The 18,321-nt window shown below is 38.2% G+C and overlaps 1 protein-coding gene across 2 annotated transcripts; it reads left to right on the plus strand.

Annotated features, from left to right (window-relative positions):
• Positions 1 to 1,191: 1,191 nt before the first annotated feature.
• ZNF330 (zinc finger protein 330) lies at positions 1,192 to 17,280 on the plus strand. Of its 2 annotated transcripts, XM_060147122.1 has the most exons (11): positions 1,192 to 1,356; positions 1,745 to 1,840; positions 3,239 to 3,370; positions 5,047 to 5,066; positions 5,168 to 5,238; positions 7,294 to 7,373; positions 9,777 to 9,903; positions 10,365 to 10,469; positions 14,169 to 14,215; positions 15,264 to 15,381; positions 16,535 to 17,280. In XM_060147122.1, the coding sequence occupies exons 3-11, from the start codon at positions 3,251 to 3,253 to the stop codon at positions 16,807 to 16,809; spliced, it is 963 nt and encodes a 320-aa protein (XP_060003105.1). In that variant the 5' UTR covers positions 1,192 to 1,356; positions 1,745 to 1,840; positions 3,239 to 3,250; the 3' UTR covers positions 16,810 to 17,280. The 2 variants fall into 2 exon arrangements, with proteins under 2 accessions (XP_060003105.1, XP_060003104.1); XM_060147121.1 differs by lacking the exon at positions 1,745 to 1,840.
• Positions 17,281 to 18,321: the final 1,041 nt, after the last annotated feature.

Consider the following 18,321-nt stretch of genomic DNA (forward strand, 5'->3'; position numbering starts at 1 on the left):
TCAGATGTCCAGAGTAGGAAAGAAAAGGCAAGCTGTTGAATTAACAGAATTGGGAATGTTCCAGTTGGTTTGCTCAGGACAAAAACATGGAAAATTGTGACTGAAGTGATGAATTGTGTTTTATTACCTGGGGAAGAAACGAAGGGAAGAAAGCAGGGGGATAATTGATAGGGAGAAAAGAGAAGGATCATTAGATTCGAAGTCTTCGTTAGGGACAGCTGAGAGAGTTGGTAATTAGGAAGTTGGTTGGTTAGATGTTTGAATTTTGGATTTTAGTGGTGGAGTAGTTCCACCTGATGACAAGGCCTCGGGTACAGTCATGAGAGTGGGTGCCTGTCTTGGAGCAGAGGTGATGGCTACTGGAGATGAAGAAATCCAGAACCCAAGAGGATGGATCTTCCATTTAGATATTAATGTGATTCTGGGTGGTGGCACAAGTTGGAAGTCAGGTTCCAGAGTCTTCCATCCGTGAGGCGAGGGTAAAACATAGCAAAAAGGAAGGATAAAAAGTGGCACTGCTACATAAAAACGAGGATGAATTATGTGAGTGAGGCACTGGGAAGCAAGGGACACACCCCACCCCCCTAACCAAGACATGAAGGAAGTGTGGGAAAATGCGCAACCTTCACTTTCCAGTTTAAAGCAAACGGACTCTGCAAGGGGGTGGGGGTGATGTTACCTTTCAGCTAAGGACAGGCAGCAAACACACTAGAGGCTCAGAATGTGGAAGAATTTGTTCACAAAAGAATGGAATTCCAGAAGGCCAGTGGAAATAGACAAAGGAGGGTAGCACAGAACTTCACTGGACAACTAAAGGGACAATTTGTGGAGCAAACACGAAAAGTGGGATGTGAGGGCACAAAATATGCAGGTAGCAGAAAGTTTCCAGAATTAGGCAAGAATTTTCTGTTTGAGTCAACTGATCCACTACCAGGTGGTAAGTTCATTTCCTTTTTCTTTTTAGATTTTTCTCTTCGCTTAGATTTCTCCTTTTCTGAAAACACAAAATTGAGGTAATAACATTTCCACCCTTTCCCTCCTTCTGTTCGCCCATTTTTCCTTTTCTCAGTCATGTCCTCCGCCTAGGATTGGGAGACCCGCCCCCCGCGGAAGGGGGAGGGACGGGGCGGAGCGAACAGAACTGGGCGGGCCTTCCCCTGTCGACGTGCTGACGTCAGAGGACATCCGGTCCGGCTCCTAGTGCCTGGAAGCAGATCTGTCCGCCTTCCTCGGGGCTTAGTAGCATTTTTTCCCCCGGAATCGTGGTCCTCGAATTGGATCTGCAGCCGCCGCGGGCGGACCTCACGCCATTCCCTGCCCCTCGGCCCCTGGAGTGAGCCCGGCCTCCCCGCGAGGGTGAGCGAGGTCGGCCCGGAGCGCGCGCGAGGGAGGGTGCCCCGCGGGCGGGGACGGCCGTTGGTTCCCAGAGTCGCGTGGCACCTCCGCCGACTCTCCCCTGGGCTCCCCTTGCACCCCGCTGGGTCCTCTGGCTGCAGGCTTTGCCTCCAAAGCCGCAGTGGCCCCGGGCCTGTTTTCTCATTTCGTGACACGGGCCACGTCCTGAAGAAGTGGGAGCGTTCCTGGAGAAGGGCTTAAACCCGTATAACGCTGAGAAATAGAATTCACTTTTTAAGTTTACAAAACAAACTAGAGGAGAAAAAAATGAGGCTCAACTTTCCCAGCGGGTTCTCCACGGGGGACGCAGAAAATTCAACCGGTGATCACCCTGTGATTACTTTTTTAGCTCCTTTGGCGAGGGCAGTACACAACTTTTCACCCTGTAAGTTTTGTCATTGTAAATACCGGAAGGGTGACCTAGTGGACCTGGACGTTACTTCAGGTAACCACCCACTAAACCTCCTTGTCTGGTTTGTTCATATTTTTAAGTCGCAACTAACCACCGCGCGGTTTTTTGATTGGGCATTTCAACATCAGAGTTGAAACCCGGAAATTAGGACAACTTTATGAGTGACCTTAGTATTGTTCCAGGTACAAGCTGGTGTATGATTTTGCTGTATTGTAATGAGAAATGTGAGTGTCAAGGTGTGCTTTCATGGAACTCTCTCCCTGTATCATGGACACGACTTTGGTTTCTTTGAATATTTTTGTCTTCAGGAAGGTTGTTTGTCAGTCACCAGTGAAACTTAAAACCGTGCTTGGAGGTTTGGAATTTGTAGATCTTGGATAGAGCCTAGAAGTCTAAATCTGTGCTTTTAGGGAATTCCACAGTTGATTTTTGAGAACCACTCTTAGAAAAGACGTTTTTTAAAAATACATGTATTTTGAAGAATATTAAGAAATTTGAGATTCTATTTCAAAGCAAGCACATGGACTCATTCATTCGTGTATCTATTCATTTGTTAAGGCTTAATTTATTTCAGGCAGGGCTGGGAAGCAAACATTGTCAAGAAAGATAGGGCTGGAACCCTCAGGGAACTTGTGTCTTCAGATGGGATGAAAAGCCAAATAAAAATGTGTTATTTAGTGAAGACCTTGTTTTTCTAAATGAGGTAGTTCTTTCAACTACCTGATAAAAGCGAGTTTTAAAGTCCTTATTTTGATATGTGTGGTAAACACATACTGTTAAATTTGAACCCTGTTAAAATTACATGCTCACTGCAGGTAAAAGTAGCGGGAAAGGCAGCTTTCAGGGAGTCAAAGCTACTCAGATGCCTTTAATAACTTTTCGGAGAGGGTAGTTTGGCTTTGTAGTTAATGTCATTTGACTTGACTATTAGATGTTTCATTCAGGTATTACATGGGAGAAATTAGACATAGTAGAAGACTTGGCAGCATCAGGTCATCTGAATACAGGGCTTAAAAAAGTGATATAAACTGGGTAAATAATATACTTTTAAATGATTCTTGTTATTTATATATTCCTAATAATTTTTTTCACTTGCTACAGAGTAATTTTTAAAGAATATTGAATATCAGAGAAACTTTTTTTGCTCTGTGGGAAAGAAAACCATTTTGACTGTTAGGATAAATCTTTTTGATGTTTACATTTTTTAGAACTGTTTGGTAATACAAATAAGTGCCTTATTTTAAAAGCCATCTATTTGGGATGATGTGTGCTAAATGATGCATAAAGGCTTAAAATGTGCTTAACCATCAAAAGAGCAGGGTTGAGTTTAAAGTTTAATGAGGATTAGAAGATTTCATTCTGCTATTCCTTAATTTCTTTAAAATAGCAACTGCAACAAGGCAATTATATCTTCTCTGTTTGCTTGTGTAGAAAGAAGGGGAGATGCCTAAAAAAAAGACTGGTGCGAGGAAGAAGGCAGAGAATCGCCGGGAACGTGAAAAACAACTAAGAGCATCAAGAAGCACTATCGATTTAGCTAAACACCCGTGCAATGCTTCAATGGTAAGTTTTTTTGGTTATCAATTGAAAAACTATATAAATCTATGTTAAAGGCATGTCTGTTGTTTTCATTAACACTGAGTAGTGGTGAATTTTGTTTGATTTTGCTATTTCTGAAAGCTGTCATATTACCTTGGCTACCATTGGTGACAAATAGATATGTATTGAACAGGAATACTTACTAGGAACTGTGTGACATTCTCCAGCTTCTCTAACCTAGTATGCCTTCCTCAGTTTGTCCTATTAATTGGAGCCTTTTCATCCTAAGTCATCCTTACCTCTTCCCTTCCTTTGACCGTATTTCTCTGAGTTGTCCCATATCTTCCTGTTTCCACGCCTCTCTACTTTTTCTGTTCCCACTCCTTTTTTTTTTTCTTTTTTGATTTCATTGAACACATATGAAATGCTTAATGTGACTTAATTCCTCATATGTGTATTGTGTGCCTACTCTGTGCCAGGTACTATTTTAGGCACTGAGGGGAATACATAGCTGAATGACACAGTCCTGGTTTCCTCAAGCTTATAGCTCAGTTGTTTTCTGTATTACTTAATGTTTATCAATGGCAGAAATCCAACCTAAGTAACTTCAGGGAGAAATAGTTTATTGAATGAGTAAACTTGTGTAGTTGTGAAGGGCATGGATGTAGCTGGGATGCAGGGACAGCTGGAACCTGAAACAACTTGTAGTTCTGTCTTTTGCTTTTATTTAGTTCCATTTTCTCAGATTGTTTTATTCCATTTTGGGGGGTTCATAGCCACTGGGTCCATAGCTCCCATGTCTCACATCACATATTGTTGCCCTCAGAGAGGGAAAGAACTCCGATGGGTTGGGCTTGGGTGGGTGCCCAACCCAGGATTAACCAGCATTTGTACTGGGTTGGTGGGGGGGTGAGGGGGAGCGAGATGACATAGCACAGATAGGACAGTGGGGACTCCCTCGTCCATGCCAGGGTGATTTCTAGAGAAGAGAAGGAGGACAAAGAAATGACTCATACATAAATATATACAGTGAGGGCTAGACTTTGGTAAGTGCTGCAGAAAAGGTACAATTGGGATTAAGGTTCATTAGGACTGAGGTGATAAAGGTGAGTGTGGGGTTGGGGTACAGTTCACAGAGGAGGTGGGATCATCACCAGGACTTCCAGCAGGTGAAGAAGTGAGGATGGACTTCTCAGGGAAAAGTATTAGAATAAGTAAGGCATGGAAAAGAAGAAATAAAAGACATATTTTGAGAATGGCTGACAAATAGAGACGTGAATCTAAAGAGAATAGGCTAGTGAGGTTTGAAAAGTGGTTAGAGACCAGATTGTGGAGAGCTTTTTAATACCATGTTTAGAACTCTGGATTTTCTGTGAGCTTCAACATACTGTGTTCTCTACTGTTTCTTGTGTTCATTCTGTATTATTTTTCTGATTGCTTAAAAAAAAAAATCCAAAAAGCAGACCACTACTGTATGTAGCCTGTTTTGTGAAAAAGCCACTTTCTCTAGTGTGGTATGCCCCAAAACATACCTTTGTTCTTAAAAGTATGTATAGATACTTGTACTCATGGGTGGAATTGGAGGGTTTGGGCAAATGTCACTTAAATTTTAACATGAAAAACGGTATTCTTTATAATTCAAGTAACTTTGCAGTTTTCAGCCGGTAGACAAATTAATGTTATGTTTTTATATTTTACAGGAATGTGACAAGTGTCAGAGGTAAATTTTTATTTATTTCTTTTTCTATCTATATATAATAATATAGACTGACATTTTATCTGATATTGACTAAATTTTAAAATTTTCTTTTACATGACAAGACGGCAGAAGAATAGAGCATTTTGCTATTTTTGTAATTCTGTACAGAAGTTACCAATTTGTGCACAGTGTGGTAAGTATATGATCAAAACACATGCTTTTCTTTTATCAAACATTTGTTTGGCATTTAATCAGTTTGAACCTGTGGGTTCATCATTATCATTTACAGTAATGTTATACCTTACTATTAATAAGACTACATAAAATGTTATTTGGCCTATCAAAAAACTGTCAAGCCTTGGTGTTGTCTCTTTGATGTAATGCTGGAAAATAATTAAGATACAGTTTAGATAAAGGTACCACGTGTTGTTTTAAACGTGGAAAGATTAGATTTCAGACTAATAACATTTGGTGATGCTGCATTTTTATTTATACTGTCTTAGTCTTGTCGATATCCTTTGTTTACTTTCCTAAATTTTGATTTCTGCTGATACTGCCTGCAGTGTGTTAGGCTGTTGAAAATAATTTTATTCCACATTTACCTGGTGCCAGTTTTTGTGATCAGTTATTTTTCTGTTTGGTTCTTAGCATATGATTCTTGAATTTCCTCACATGTATTCCCAAGTGAGTGGAATAGAGTTCCTAAGCCACTTACCTAGTTCCCAAGTATAAGTGGAAACTTTTATTCAGAGTAAATGATTATTCAGAGTAAAACTAAATAGTAGTTCATAGAACAACAAGATCCAGGTTTCCCAAATAGTCTTCCACAGAATACTTGAGATATTAGTAGATATTTCTTAAAGCAGAGCATACATTTGAGACACGCTGTGTGTTTCATTCCCTCATTCCCACCTGGGAGAGTTCTTTTACCTATGTATGTGTTAAAGGTTCTGAAGACCTCCAGTAGAGAAACCTGATTAATTGTCTTTACTCCAGGTTTGTCCCCCAAACTTTTATTTGAACAAGTATCCCCTTTGCTTATAGGATAATAGTTTCAGGTGAAACACAGTTTGAGATATGCTCATTTAACTGTGTTTATGCATGATAACATTGCAGAAAGTTAGGAAGGCTTAGGGCCACACCCCTGAATGTTTCTAGTGTAGGTCTAGCTTTCAGAGACGGCTTTGAGGTATGTAATTAATGGAAAAGAGAACACTGGCCTAGATAGACCAGTCATTTGCCAGTTTTTGTATCCTTATTTACAAAAGACAAATGGATGTAGAGTGAGAAAATAGACTGTGGAGAAGATTGAGATAAGCTGTCGCTAGGCCCTTCCCGATTTCAGCGTTTGTGGTGCTGTGCATGGATACACTTCCCACTCACTGATTCTTGTCTTTAGTATTGGACAGGGGGCTGCTGCCCCTCATTTCGTGCTCTTCCCATTTCCTGTTGTCTAGCTTTGTTTCTTAGGTAATCAAGGAAGTGGAAAATTGAGCATCTTCTGTTTCTTTCGTGTTCTGCTTTGTGGAGTCTGAGATGCGTGATTAATATGTCACCATTAATCCTCTCACAGCATGTGATAAGTGAATGTCCTGACAGTGTTTCCGGTTGGTAATTCGCTGCTAGATAAGAGCTCTTGTGGCTGTATTGTGATTTTTAGCTTTATCATTATATTACTGATTTTTGTGCTCATTTGGGCACTACTTGACAATTCTTTTAGAAGAATGTTTACCCAGGGGCTAAGTTTGTAAATTTTTAACTATGGTCAAACATAAAAAAAATGAACCAGATAATTTGCATAATTATTTGATTTGCTTTGGTTTGATATGTTCTAGGGAAAGAAAGAAGCAGTAACTTCAAATCAGACTGCGTTTATTGTGAATTACAAAGTGTAAAATTCACTTTTAAAGCATATCATTTAAAAATCTCCCTGAATTCACCTGAAAATTCACAAGATTTTTAACTGCTTTAGTGATTATTAGATTACAAAGCATAACCTTCAAATTTTGATTTTAGTACAAACATGAATTATCATATAAGTTCCTAATCTCAAAAGATCTGACTCAGGTAATGAGGTCTCAGTTATATCCATTTTCTTTTTTCAGTTATATAAGCAGTAGATAGTGCTGGTCTCTCTTTATTTTCAAATTATTTCCATAGGAACTTGGGCTAGATAAAAAGAGGAATTAGTGAATATTTGCATGTAGTACTTTGCAAGACTAATAGTGAAAATTTGTTTCTTTGCTAGGGAAAACAAAGTGCATGATGAAGTCTTCTGACTGTGTCATAAAACATGCTGGTGTCTACAGTACTGGCCTTGCCATGGTGGTAAGCTTCTTGCAGTTATCTTTTAGACCAGGTTTCCGAGGATAAGGAGACGGCATTCTGACCAAATGTAGTCAGTCTGGAGTTATCTGGATTATCTGCGGCATGTTTCAGTGTGATTTTCACTTATTACCCACTTGTTTTTGACTGCTTTCTTCTTTCTTCTTGGGAAATGTATAAGGAAGGGAAACTCATCTAATGTTGGCCTAAACAACATTCATTTGTTAGTGATACCTTTCTAATATATCTTAATTAGACATCACAAAATATTATTTACTATACTGAAAGTGCTGCTAAACTAAGATTCAGTCTTTTGGTTAAATAAGCAGCGTAGTTCCAAAAGAACCTAGGATTAATTGTTTTTTTAAAGCTTTACATTTCAAAAAAGAGTACGTAGTTAACACAGAATTATGCTCTTTACTACATGTAGTTACATGTAGTTCATTACATGTTGTTATCTCTTTGTTACATGTAGACGTTTCAAAGAAAATTCATTATTTTAAATAATAGAAGCAGTTGCATTGTGTGAGGCATTTTGCTCTTTTTTTCAAAAAAAATGTTATCCTTTTGACCAGTTTTACTATATTCTATTGTGAGAATTTATTCTTAGGTCCAAATGTCAGTCCATGAGGAAAGTAATATTTATAGTAGAATATTCATAATTTTCCAAGAACACATAATTTCCCATCATGAGGCAGACCTTTATATTTTTCATGAGTGGCTATCTTATAGAAGAGTTGGAATTATTCATAATCATCTTGTGAAAATTCTTTATTTTAAGTATAGGATTGTCAGTGTTATCTTTATTCAGAAGCTGTTGTAATCTTCCTTGGTAGTTTGCTTATGTCTAGATTTATCAAATTATTACTTTTTTAATTCACTGAGTTGTATGAGTATGAATGATCTCTTATATAAAGAATACATTAAAGTAGAATCATGCATCATTAGCTCTAAATTCTAGAAAAGTGATTTTTCTGGCCATCTTCTATTTGCTGATTAAGATTCCCTCTCCCCGACTCTTCCCCCTGATTTGCCCTGGGAGCCTAACTTGTGTGGTGGGCTGGATCAGTGTCTTACTTAGGGCTTCTTTTTGGGTTCAGCCGCCCAAAAAGGACTTTGGCAGGAGACCTGATGATAGGAGGAAATTATGATCCGGGTGTTTATTCTCCCAGCTTACTCCCTACCAGCTTGTCCTGATTTCGACATGGATTGGCCACCAGTTCCTCTCCATATGACCAGGTAGTCCTCTGCCTACAGCTGGCTCTCTCTTGTGGTTGTAGAACCTCCCTCCCTTCCCTGCCCTTGGCCCTTCAGCCCTAGGGGTAGTATCTGCATCATCCCTGATGTTTTCGAAGCCCTTCCCTGTTCTTTGTGAATTATCTCTTTAAACTCCCCTGGATTACCCAGTTTAATGTGTCATTCTTCTCTTGCTAGAACCCTGAGTAATCCAAGAGATAGATTCGAGGACTTGCTATCTGCACTGGTAATCTATTTTTACAAGTCCCCAAACATTCTTCCTATTTGCTCTTTTCCACTTTTGTTACAGTGCCTTGAATAGTAGAACAGTGAATTTTGAGGGTTAGAAGACCTGGATTTGAATCACAGCTCAGCTCTAATGTAGCTCTAGAACTTGGACTTAGTCTCAGGCCCCTGTCCCTCCTCACCTGTAAATGAAAAGCCATCCAATTCCATTTCCTTAAGATTCTTTCTAGCTCTTAGTGTTCTGTAGATGTCATTGTGTTATTAAAGGTGTGTGTAGTCTTACAGTCTTACCTTGACAGAGAATTGGAAAGTCTTACTCTGTCATTTAGTTCCAAATATTTTATTTTAGTTTTACTTAACAAAGAGATATAATAATGATTTAATGCATAAGTTGCCTTAAAAAGATGCTGGCAGAAGTTTAATATTTTCTCTCTGTTATTCTAGAAAAGCTATATATTTATTTTATAAATTACACAGATAAGAAGGAACTTTCTTAAGTCAGGAATGTTCGTATTTGAAAAAACTTCATTTAGTTACCAGAATTGCTATAGACAGGAATGCTTAAATTATGGGCTCTAGACTTCATTTGATTTATTGTAAAATTCAGTTTGGGGGCAACACTGTCAGCTCTTTGACTTATTTTAATGATTAATATTAGCGTTAAGTGTATAGTTTCCCTTCTGCTTCTTTTTCTTTTGATTTATAGATTTGTATATTGTAAATAGCTATTGGTGAAGTAGTTTGATTTTCAGGAAACACTCTTTAATTTTGGCTTAAACAGTACATTTTCTTTAATGAAGCCACTCGTTATCACTTAAGGTTGATAAGTGGCTAAATGTATATAATTTTGGTGGTTGCCACTGCTTAAACTGTGGCTGCAGCCAGTTGTGTCAAAGGTTAATTTTTCATGTTCTTTGGTTGCAGGGTGCAATATGTGACTTCTGTGAAGCTTGGGTTTGTCATGGTAGGAAGTGTCTCAGTACACACGCCTGTGCCTGCCCGCTTACCGATGCTGAGTGTGTAGAATGTGAACGGGGTGTCTGGGACCATGGTGAGTGGTTACATACAAATGACGAGCTTTGCTGGAAGTGAAGGCTGACTTTGAAACGTTCTGGATGCTCTTTTTTTATGATTTTTTTTTAGGATACTATCAATCATAAGTACGGGCACTGTTTTGGTTGTCAGTTTAGTTGGAAAAGGGATTTACACCAGCAGCATCAGGCAATACTAGGATTTTTACCTAGGCAGGTAGGGAGGGGAGTAAAAGGGGAGGGAGGAAGTGTCTCTGAGCATTGTGAGTATATAAGGGTAGCCAGGGTACGGTGGGAGTTCACTCTTTTATGGTTCAATTTGTCAGTTTTCTTTGTAGCCTTTGCCGGAACAAAAACTGCTGTGATATTTTAGTGTAAATCTGAAATAACTTGCCATCTTTTCTGAGCAGTTTTAAGGTAAGTTTTTAAAATTAAACTTTATCATATTTACATTTGTGGGTTTTGTTCTTTAATCCAATAGGAGGCAGAATTTTCAGTTGTTCTTTTTGCCATAACTTTCTTTGTGAAGACGATCAGTTTGAACATCAAGCCAGCTGCCAGGTTTTAGAAGCGGAAACATTTAAATGTAAGTTTTTATATATTGGATGTTCTTTATACCCAAGATTCTTAATAATATAAGTGTTAAACTTAATGAAAAAGGAATCTAGTTTTTTATGCGGCCTCTTATGGACTGTAATTTAATTCAATATCTGTTTTCTGTTTGTAGAAAAAACTTAGAACGCATATAGTCCATTTTTGCCCAACAGTGTGCCAGTGACATTTTGGTTGGGTCAGTTCTTCATTTTGTGGGATTGATCAGGCATTGCAGGCCTTGCAGCACCCCTGATCCTGAATGCTAAAAGTCATTTTCACTTCCAAGTTATTCTAACAACTAACATACCTTCCCCCACCCTGTTTTCAGGTGTCCCCAGATAAGTGGTACACCCCTAGTTTGTTCCTGCTAGTTGGTTCCAGTGACTCTTAGACAGGAATGTGCATCAGAAGCACCTGTGGAGGTTTTTTAAAAGTACAGGTGTCAAGGCCTCATCCCTGGAGATTCTAGCTTTAAGTGGGTGGCAGGTGCCAGGCATCTGTATTTAACCCGCACACATAGCTCTCATGTATATCGTAGTTTGAGAACCAGTGTTTCATGGTATCATCTTTAGAGATAGATTGCATTTTATTTTATTTCTATTCTGTTGATTCTCAGAAGCTCAAGTTTTAGATTCAGACATTACTCGAATTCTACTTACTGGCCATATGTTTTTGGGCAACTTACCAAATCTTTCTAAACCTGAATTTTGTTATGTATTAAAGAAAGATGCTAATTTTTTCAAGGAGTTAATTGAAGTGAGAACCCATATAAAGCATAAGTATGGCACCTGTCATAGAAAGCCCTTATTGAATAGTAGATACCACTGTAGGAAAGACTCAAATTCCAAATTCACTTTCTTCAATTTGGTTCTTCTTCTGCTATGAAATGCCAATCCCTATACTTATCTATAAATTTAAAGTTGATAAGTCATCAGTCTAAGACATACATACACACACATATGTAATTCTTGTGATATTTATAAAGAAAATCTCAAAAGATTAAAGGAACATCTCAGAGTAGTTAGCCTTTTTGAGCTGTTCCTAGGCTCCTGCAGAATGTATAATATAAAAATTGAATTATTTTATTTGGGACTTGGGAACCTTGTGTATTCCGTAGCATTTAAACCCCAAAGACAGGCAACTGTAAGTGATAAGGCTATATTTCCATCAAGAAGTTTTAGTGATTCAGTCAAAGACAAAGGAAAAATAAAGACACTGAATAATTGAAAGGATTTTAAGATAAATTTATTACCATGCTTTTGATACCTCATGTTAAAGTCATTCTCATTGCAGATTCACAGGTTTCCTTGGTTTACTGTAATTTATCGTCTTTCTTTCCTTTTTTTTATTGCTTTATTTTTTCTTTGCCATTTTGCCTTCGCCAGTTGCCATTCACTACTTGAAATATTTTCTCTGAAACACTGTCCTAATCATACATATAAGTCCCAAAGATAGTTTGTTTCTATTCCCTTAATTGGTCATATCTCATCATTTTTGGATTTGAGCGTACAACTATGAATTGGAAGATACGGAAATTCTATAAAATACTTCTTTACCTGTATAACCAGTGGGAAGTATGTTTTGAGGGGAAAAAACAAAAACAAAACACATGTGTGTACTCTGCCCTTATTTTTTAAAATAATGAAAGTGGCCCGGGGACTTCTAATTTAAATGGCTTACTGTCAGCAGGCTTTGATGTATTCTAACCTGCTTTCTTTTCAAATACTGTGAAGACATAGAAATAGATTTAAAAAGAAAACCATTCCCCAGTCTCAAACTAGGAATGTCACAATATTTTTTAGAATCTGGGAGAAATGCATTTTTTATATAAGTTCAAGATTTTATCTCTTGGGGAGAAAAATAACAGGGCAGTGAAGTGGAGTGCCTGTGTGTTTTTGAGGTGTAATTAGGGAAAGAAGACTGGCAAGGCCACATCCCATCCTAGTGGTTTGGGTTTCCGGCGGTACGGGTGAGGGTGTGATAGACAACAACGAGTTTCTTGGGATTGTGTCATGGTGGCATGTCAAAGATTCAGGTGGTGGGGATGGGAGAAGATTCTGTATCAGAAATGCCTGGTGCACAGGGAAATTGGGTTGGGCACTTTGTACTTTCACTCTGTGTTCTGGTTCTGTACTTGAAAGGGATTTGTAGCATTTTGGTGATATATATCCTCTTTTGACTGAATGAAGAATGAACCTGATTACTCTCTAGGCATACCTTCAAGTAGAAATGATTGAGATTTCAGGTTTTTTCCTCCACAGACTGAAATAATATAGTTATTATTGGAGTAATTTGGTATACTTATGTATTCCTAATATATATATATATATAATAAGTACTCAGTTGATTTTTACTTTTATTATTAGCATGTAGGACAGGTAATATAAATCCATCTGAAATAGCAGTGTCACTGTGGAAGGAAGCAGGATGGTTGGACAGAAGCAATAATAATACACATAATCGAGAAATCATCATTGAGTTTTTAAAAAAATACTTTCCTGTTCAGATTGAAAAAGCTCCCCACGACCCAGGCAAACTTAAACGAATCCCCAACTTAGAAACATCTGCAATATTTGAATTATAAAGATAGATTTCCTTTTGTTTTCTTTACTTTTTCAAAACCTCTAAGTAAATTGAAAGTTAATAGTTTATATTTAGACTATATCAGGGTAAGGCTTAGTTTGTTTTCTTGTTTCTATACCTCTCTTAATTATTTTTGTCTTTTCATTTTTTGGCATGTTCAATATGTGCCGGACAAATTGGCTTTTCTAAAATATTTGCTCTTACGTTCAGGAGCATTATTTGCATTAACATTTGCATTAATTGTAGATAATGACCAAAATTAATGTGGCTTACTGACTAAAATAGAGATAAAATATTTTAGGATTTTTCCATCTGTTTTCCTGCCCACTTGAGTATTATTTTCTCTTCATAGTCACGCTTTTCCACCTGAAGTATTCTATTCTCATATCAGAAGTTTGCAAAAAATGGCAATAGCCTACGACACGAGGAGAGAATATATATTAATGGAGACAGTTATTTTAAAAATTGAAGTTACATCCTTTTTTTTTGGCTGTGTTGGGTCTTCGTTGCTGCACATGGGCTTTCTCTAGTTGTGGCGAGCAGGGGCTACTCTTCGTTGCGGTGTGCGGGCTTCTCATTGCAGTGGCTTCTCTTGTTGTGGAGCGTGGGCTCTAGGCGCATGGGCTTCAGTAGTTGTGGCTCGCGGGCTCAGTAGTTGTGGCGCACGGGCTTAGTTGCTCCATGGCATATGAGATCTTCCCGGACCAGCGCTTGAACCTGTGTTCCCTGCATTGGCAGGCGGATTCTTAACCACTGCACCACCAGGGAAGTCCTGAACTGTTATATCCTTAAGTGAAGAGTCCAGCCAATGTCACTGAAAAAATGTTTTACCATTTCAGTTTCCTAAATATCATTAATGAAGCTTGCCATCTCCTAGTTTTGGAGCAATAGAAGGAGATTGGAGGATAAAAGGATGCTGTGTCTGTGCAATTGCTGGGTTACTTGCATCTGGCTGGGGATTCCATCTCATTTTTTGTATTCTCTAGGTTATGAGACAGAGAAAAAAACGTTGATTATTGATCTAAGATAGTACATCAAGTATAAATCTGTGGAAAAGAGTGTTTTCATTCCAAGTTTGAAAATGGATATTATGTACTTTCCCTCACAGGTGTTTCATGCAATCGGCTTGGTCAGCATTCCTGTCTCCGTTGTAAGGTATACTTTTATATGTTTTCGTTTTTGTTTTTAATCCCCATACTCATCCATCAGCTCTTGGATTATTTATAGCTATAATAAATCTACAAGGGTCCTTAAACATTATGTAATTTACTTCTTTTATTTTAGAGATTATGAATGAAGTTGAGACAGCTTAGAGGCATTTCATAGGTCATCTAGTTGGCTTGTTTTAGAGTTGACACTAGTGCGTGTGTCACCTGAATCTTAGCTCAGTGTTTTTATACCTTATGTTTGTAGAGAACATTCTGACCAAAATGATGGGAGCATATTTCACCTTATGTCAAAATGCACTTGCTTGGTAGAGTTTGAGTACAGTGAAGATTTCCATAATGTTGTGTTTCCTTAGACCTTGTCTCCAGCATTTCCATTTGTCAAAGATCCCTAAACAGATGCAGCTGATTCACTGCCTCTCGGAGTCATTTCTCTGGTTCCTACTAATACTCCTAACCCCATCTCTTAATTCTCCCCCAACTCTTCTCCAGTTCTGTCTGTGCTGTTTCCTCTGCCTTAGATCACTCTTCTGTCTTTGCTTACCCTGCTGCACCCCCATTCTCCTGCCGATCTCAGTTAAGACTTCACGTCTCCCAGGCAGCCTTTCCTGAATCCTGGGTCTGGTTTGGCGCTTCTCCTCTTCACTTCCCTTGCAATGCGTAGTGTGTGTAGCTGCCTCTCCACTTGTCTGTGTCTCCAGTTAGACTGTGTGCTCTGTGCAGGTAGATAAGCTGGTCACCATTATGTCATCAGAGGCTTTGTGAATATTCATATTTACGAAGAAACGTGTCTACATATCATACCCTGCATGTATTTTCTGTCTTGTGTTTAGGCCATAGTTCAGAAGAGTCCTGGCAGAGACCTTTTCCTTTAAGGAATTGAAATCAGGAGCATGACCAGTCCCAACAAAACTCTTAATCTCTGCCCTAGCAAAAGTATATCTTTAACTTTACCTTTCCTTGAAATACTAAGTGATGTCTTCATATATTTTTTGAATTACTTATTTAACTTGCTCATTTTTATTTCTCCTATATAGGCTTGTTTCTGTGATGATCATACAAGGAGCAAGGTGTTTAAGCAAGAAAAAGGAAAACAGCCTCCCTGCCCTAAATGTGGACATGAAACTCAGGAAACTAAGGATCTTAGCATGTCAAGTAAGGCTCTTGTTAAAATACCACTGGGGTGATTTTGCTTTCTTGCTTAGACGAGGTTTATCTCTTCTTTTTCTCTTTCTCTTTTTGTTTTCGCCTTTTCTTCATATTTGAAAAGATGAATGTGTTCTCTTATGCAAATGGAATTTTATAGCCTTGGAAAATTTGTGGGTAAAATTTCCCAATTTAACTTAAGAAATATACCGTCATTCACTCTGATATTTGGCATTTGCTTCAGTTAATGACATAGTGAATACTGAAATTTAAGACCAAAAGAATGATTTTTCTGTTTTTGCTGAGGCTTCATTTTAAATAATTGAGTAGCAATAAATCCTCAATATTCAAGTGGTGGTAATCTTTAGTACTTGCAAGTTGGAATTCATTTTGAAGCTATTCTTATGTGTGTGATATTTGAGCAGTGATGCTTATTATGTTATACGTCACTACTGTAGGAAATTGTTTTACAGTTTTCATATAACTTTTCTATGAAGGAATGCAATTACTACAAACATGCTTACAGTAATGAAGCTCACAATTTTGTTAAAGAGAATTTGACTCTTTACCAAACATAATGGAACCATAATTCTAAATGACTCTGACAATACTTTGTTTAATCAAAGATAGAGTTATACAGTGAGGTGAGACATTTTTTACACTTACCTTTGTTTTGCTACTAAGGCAGAAGAAATGACAGCCTTTGTCTTCTAGGACATCTGAATTATAAAGTAGCTCTCTTGAGAAGAGTGTAATGACATGAAATCACCTGTTCTGTGATTTGAAAATGCACTTTTAATTGATCAAAGAGCATTTTAGTTTTTAACGTGCCTTATTTAACTTATGTACGGAGAATGCTATTATTCTTAATTCATTTTCCTACTATGTCTAGAATTAATGAAATGACACTGTCATCTTTATCATTTCTTATATATGATGTGTATGTAGACTCTAAGTAGGATTGAACTGATGGTTGCTTCTAAGGTCTCCTTTCTTTCCAGTTAAATGTTAAGTGAGGAAATAAGGAAAATGTGACTGACTTCTTCATTTGAGAGTAAGAAGCAGCCAATCAGGTTCATGTAACTTCATATATTGTAGAGGAAAATGAGGATGTAGAGAATTGGAGCTAATCAGGGGCCACATACGTATCTGTCTTTCGTAGCACGCTCCCTGAAATTTGGCAGGCAGACTGGAGGTGAAGAGGGAGATGGAGCTTCTGGGTATGACGCCTATTGGAAGAACCTTGCATCTGCTAAGTATGGTGATACCAGCTACCATGATGAGGAAGAAGATGAGTACGAAGCAGAGGATGATGAAGAGGAAGAAGATGAAGGTGGAAAGGATTCAGATGCTGAGTCATCAGATTTGTTTAGTAATTTGAATTTAGGAAGGACCTATGCCAGTGGCTATGCTCACTATGAGGAACAGGAGAGCTAGGAAAGCTGCTTGCCCATCGGTGACCTTGTCTGAGGAGCTGGAATGTGTGTGCTTGATGAATCGTGTGTGGCTGTACAGATGTACGTACTGTCACTTAGCCTCATGTGAAAGACTAGTCACACTTACTGGGGCAAGGAGTAGGGCATAGCATTTTAATAGGAACTGATAATCAGGCTTCCAGCATAAGAAAAATGAATTTCAAAAATGAATTTCAAATCGATCCAAGCAGTTGAAGCATCATGGATTGGATTTTACTGATTTCAGTAATCTAGTAGGTTTGCCAATTAAATACATATATAGGATAAAGGAATAGGATGGTAATATATTTGTTTGAAATTAAATTGCTGTTTTTATTAACACTGCTTAGAAAATCGTTCTGTCTGATTTTGTAAAATGTATTGGGTAAAATGAATTATTGTAATTTTTCTCGTTTGTCTGCAGGATAAAAGTCAGATGTTATATGCTAAATTTTCATTAAATATTCATGTTATCTTAAGTAGTTATATGTGTGTTTTAGCAATTGACTCATTCATTTCTTTCTTCACAGCGTGTGTCCTGAACAATACCTATTATTTATGCTTAAATGTATAGACAAAGGTGACTATATAGCCATTTTTCAGAATCAGTATTATCACACATGTTTTACCTAGGAAATTTCATTTCTCTTTGAGTAAATCTAGGATCTCACCTATATACTTTTGATGTTTTATTTGATTTCTTATTCTTAGTATTTTAAATCTATTTTGGAAAGCATTCCAATATTCTTGTATAAACTGTTTCATTTTTTTGTCTAATATGCAAGATAGGTAGCAGAGATTAATAGTGTGTGATAGACACAAAGTGATGCAGCTGAACCCCATCATTCGTGGTAGGTGGAGAACAGACAGTTGCTGGCACAAGTTCCAGTGGTTACAGTTTACACTGACAGTGAATTGGGATGGTGTGGTGGAAAGGAATGTGTCATCAGGCTGGCATTTGAAAAGTACGGAGAAAATTGTAGCCATATGGATAACAGGTAGGATGGCTATTGCTGAGTCATTTTTATTCCATAGAAACATAATGAACAGCTGAGGGCAATAACAGGCAACAGAAAGCCAGGTGTGAAAGCCAGAGGGCCTCCAGATGCATTGGAAAAAGTTTCATCTCTTGCAGCAGGAGAACTGAGAAAACTGAGGACCAAGCCAGGAGTTAGTAGTCTGAATGGATAAACTTCAAAGACAGTTGCCCATCACGGCAGGTCTATTATGCAAAGGTCAAGGGACTGTCTGGGAATATCCAGGACCCTGACGAGTGAGATGGAGACATTTCAATGGATGCCGCTGAAGATTTTCACTCCCTAGACTCCTGAACTTTCTGAGCCCCCAGTCGCAGCCTACTTCTCTCTCTTAAGGGCAAAGGCGCCTCACCTACTCCCAAGCTAGGTGATGATACAGAGGTCTCTTTCCCCAGGCAACCTGTGCCCCCTTGAGGACTTGCCCTATCTCCATGCCACTAGACCTAGAATTAGGGTTG

This window comes from Lagenorhynchus albirostris, chromosome 4, assembly GCF_949774975.1.
Source record: "Lagenorhynchus albirostris chromosome 4, mLagAlb1.1, whole genome shotgun sequence".
Lineage (NCBI taxonomy): Eukaryota > Metazoa > Chordata > Mammalia > Artiodactyla > Delphinidae > Lagenorhynchus > Lagenorhynchus albirostris.

Bases quoted from the DNA above. Each gene is read 5' to 3' on its own strand.
- ZNF330 (XM_060147122.1), top strand. From the start codon at position 3,251: ATGCCTAAAAAAAAGACTGGTGCGAGGAAGAAGGCAGAGAATCGCCGG. The intron at 7,374-9,776 runs GTAAGCTTCTTG...CTTTGGTTGCAG, and splicing joins GTACTGGCCTTGCCATGGTG to GGTGCAATATGTGACTTCTG. The intron at 9,904-10,364 runs GTGAGTGGTTAC...TTAATCCAATAG, and splicing joins ACGGGGTGTCTGGGACCATG to GAGGCAGAATTTTCAGTTGT.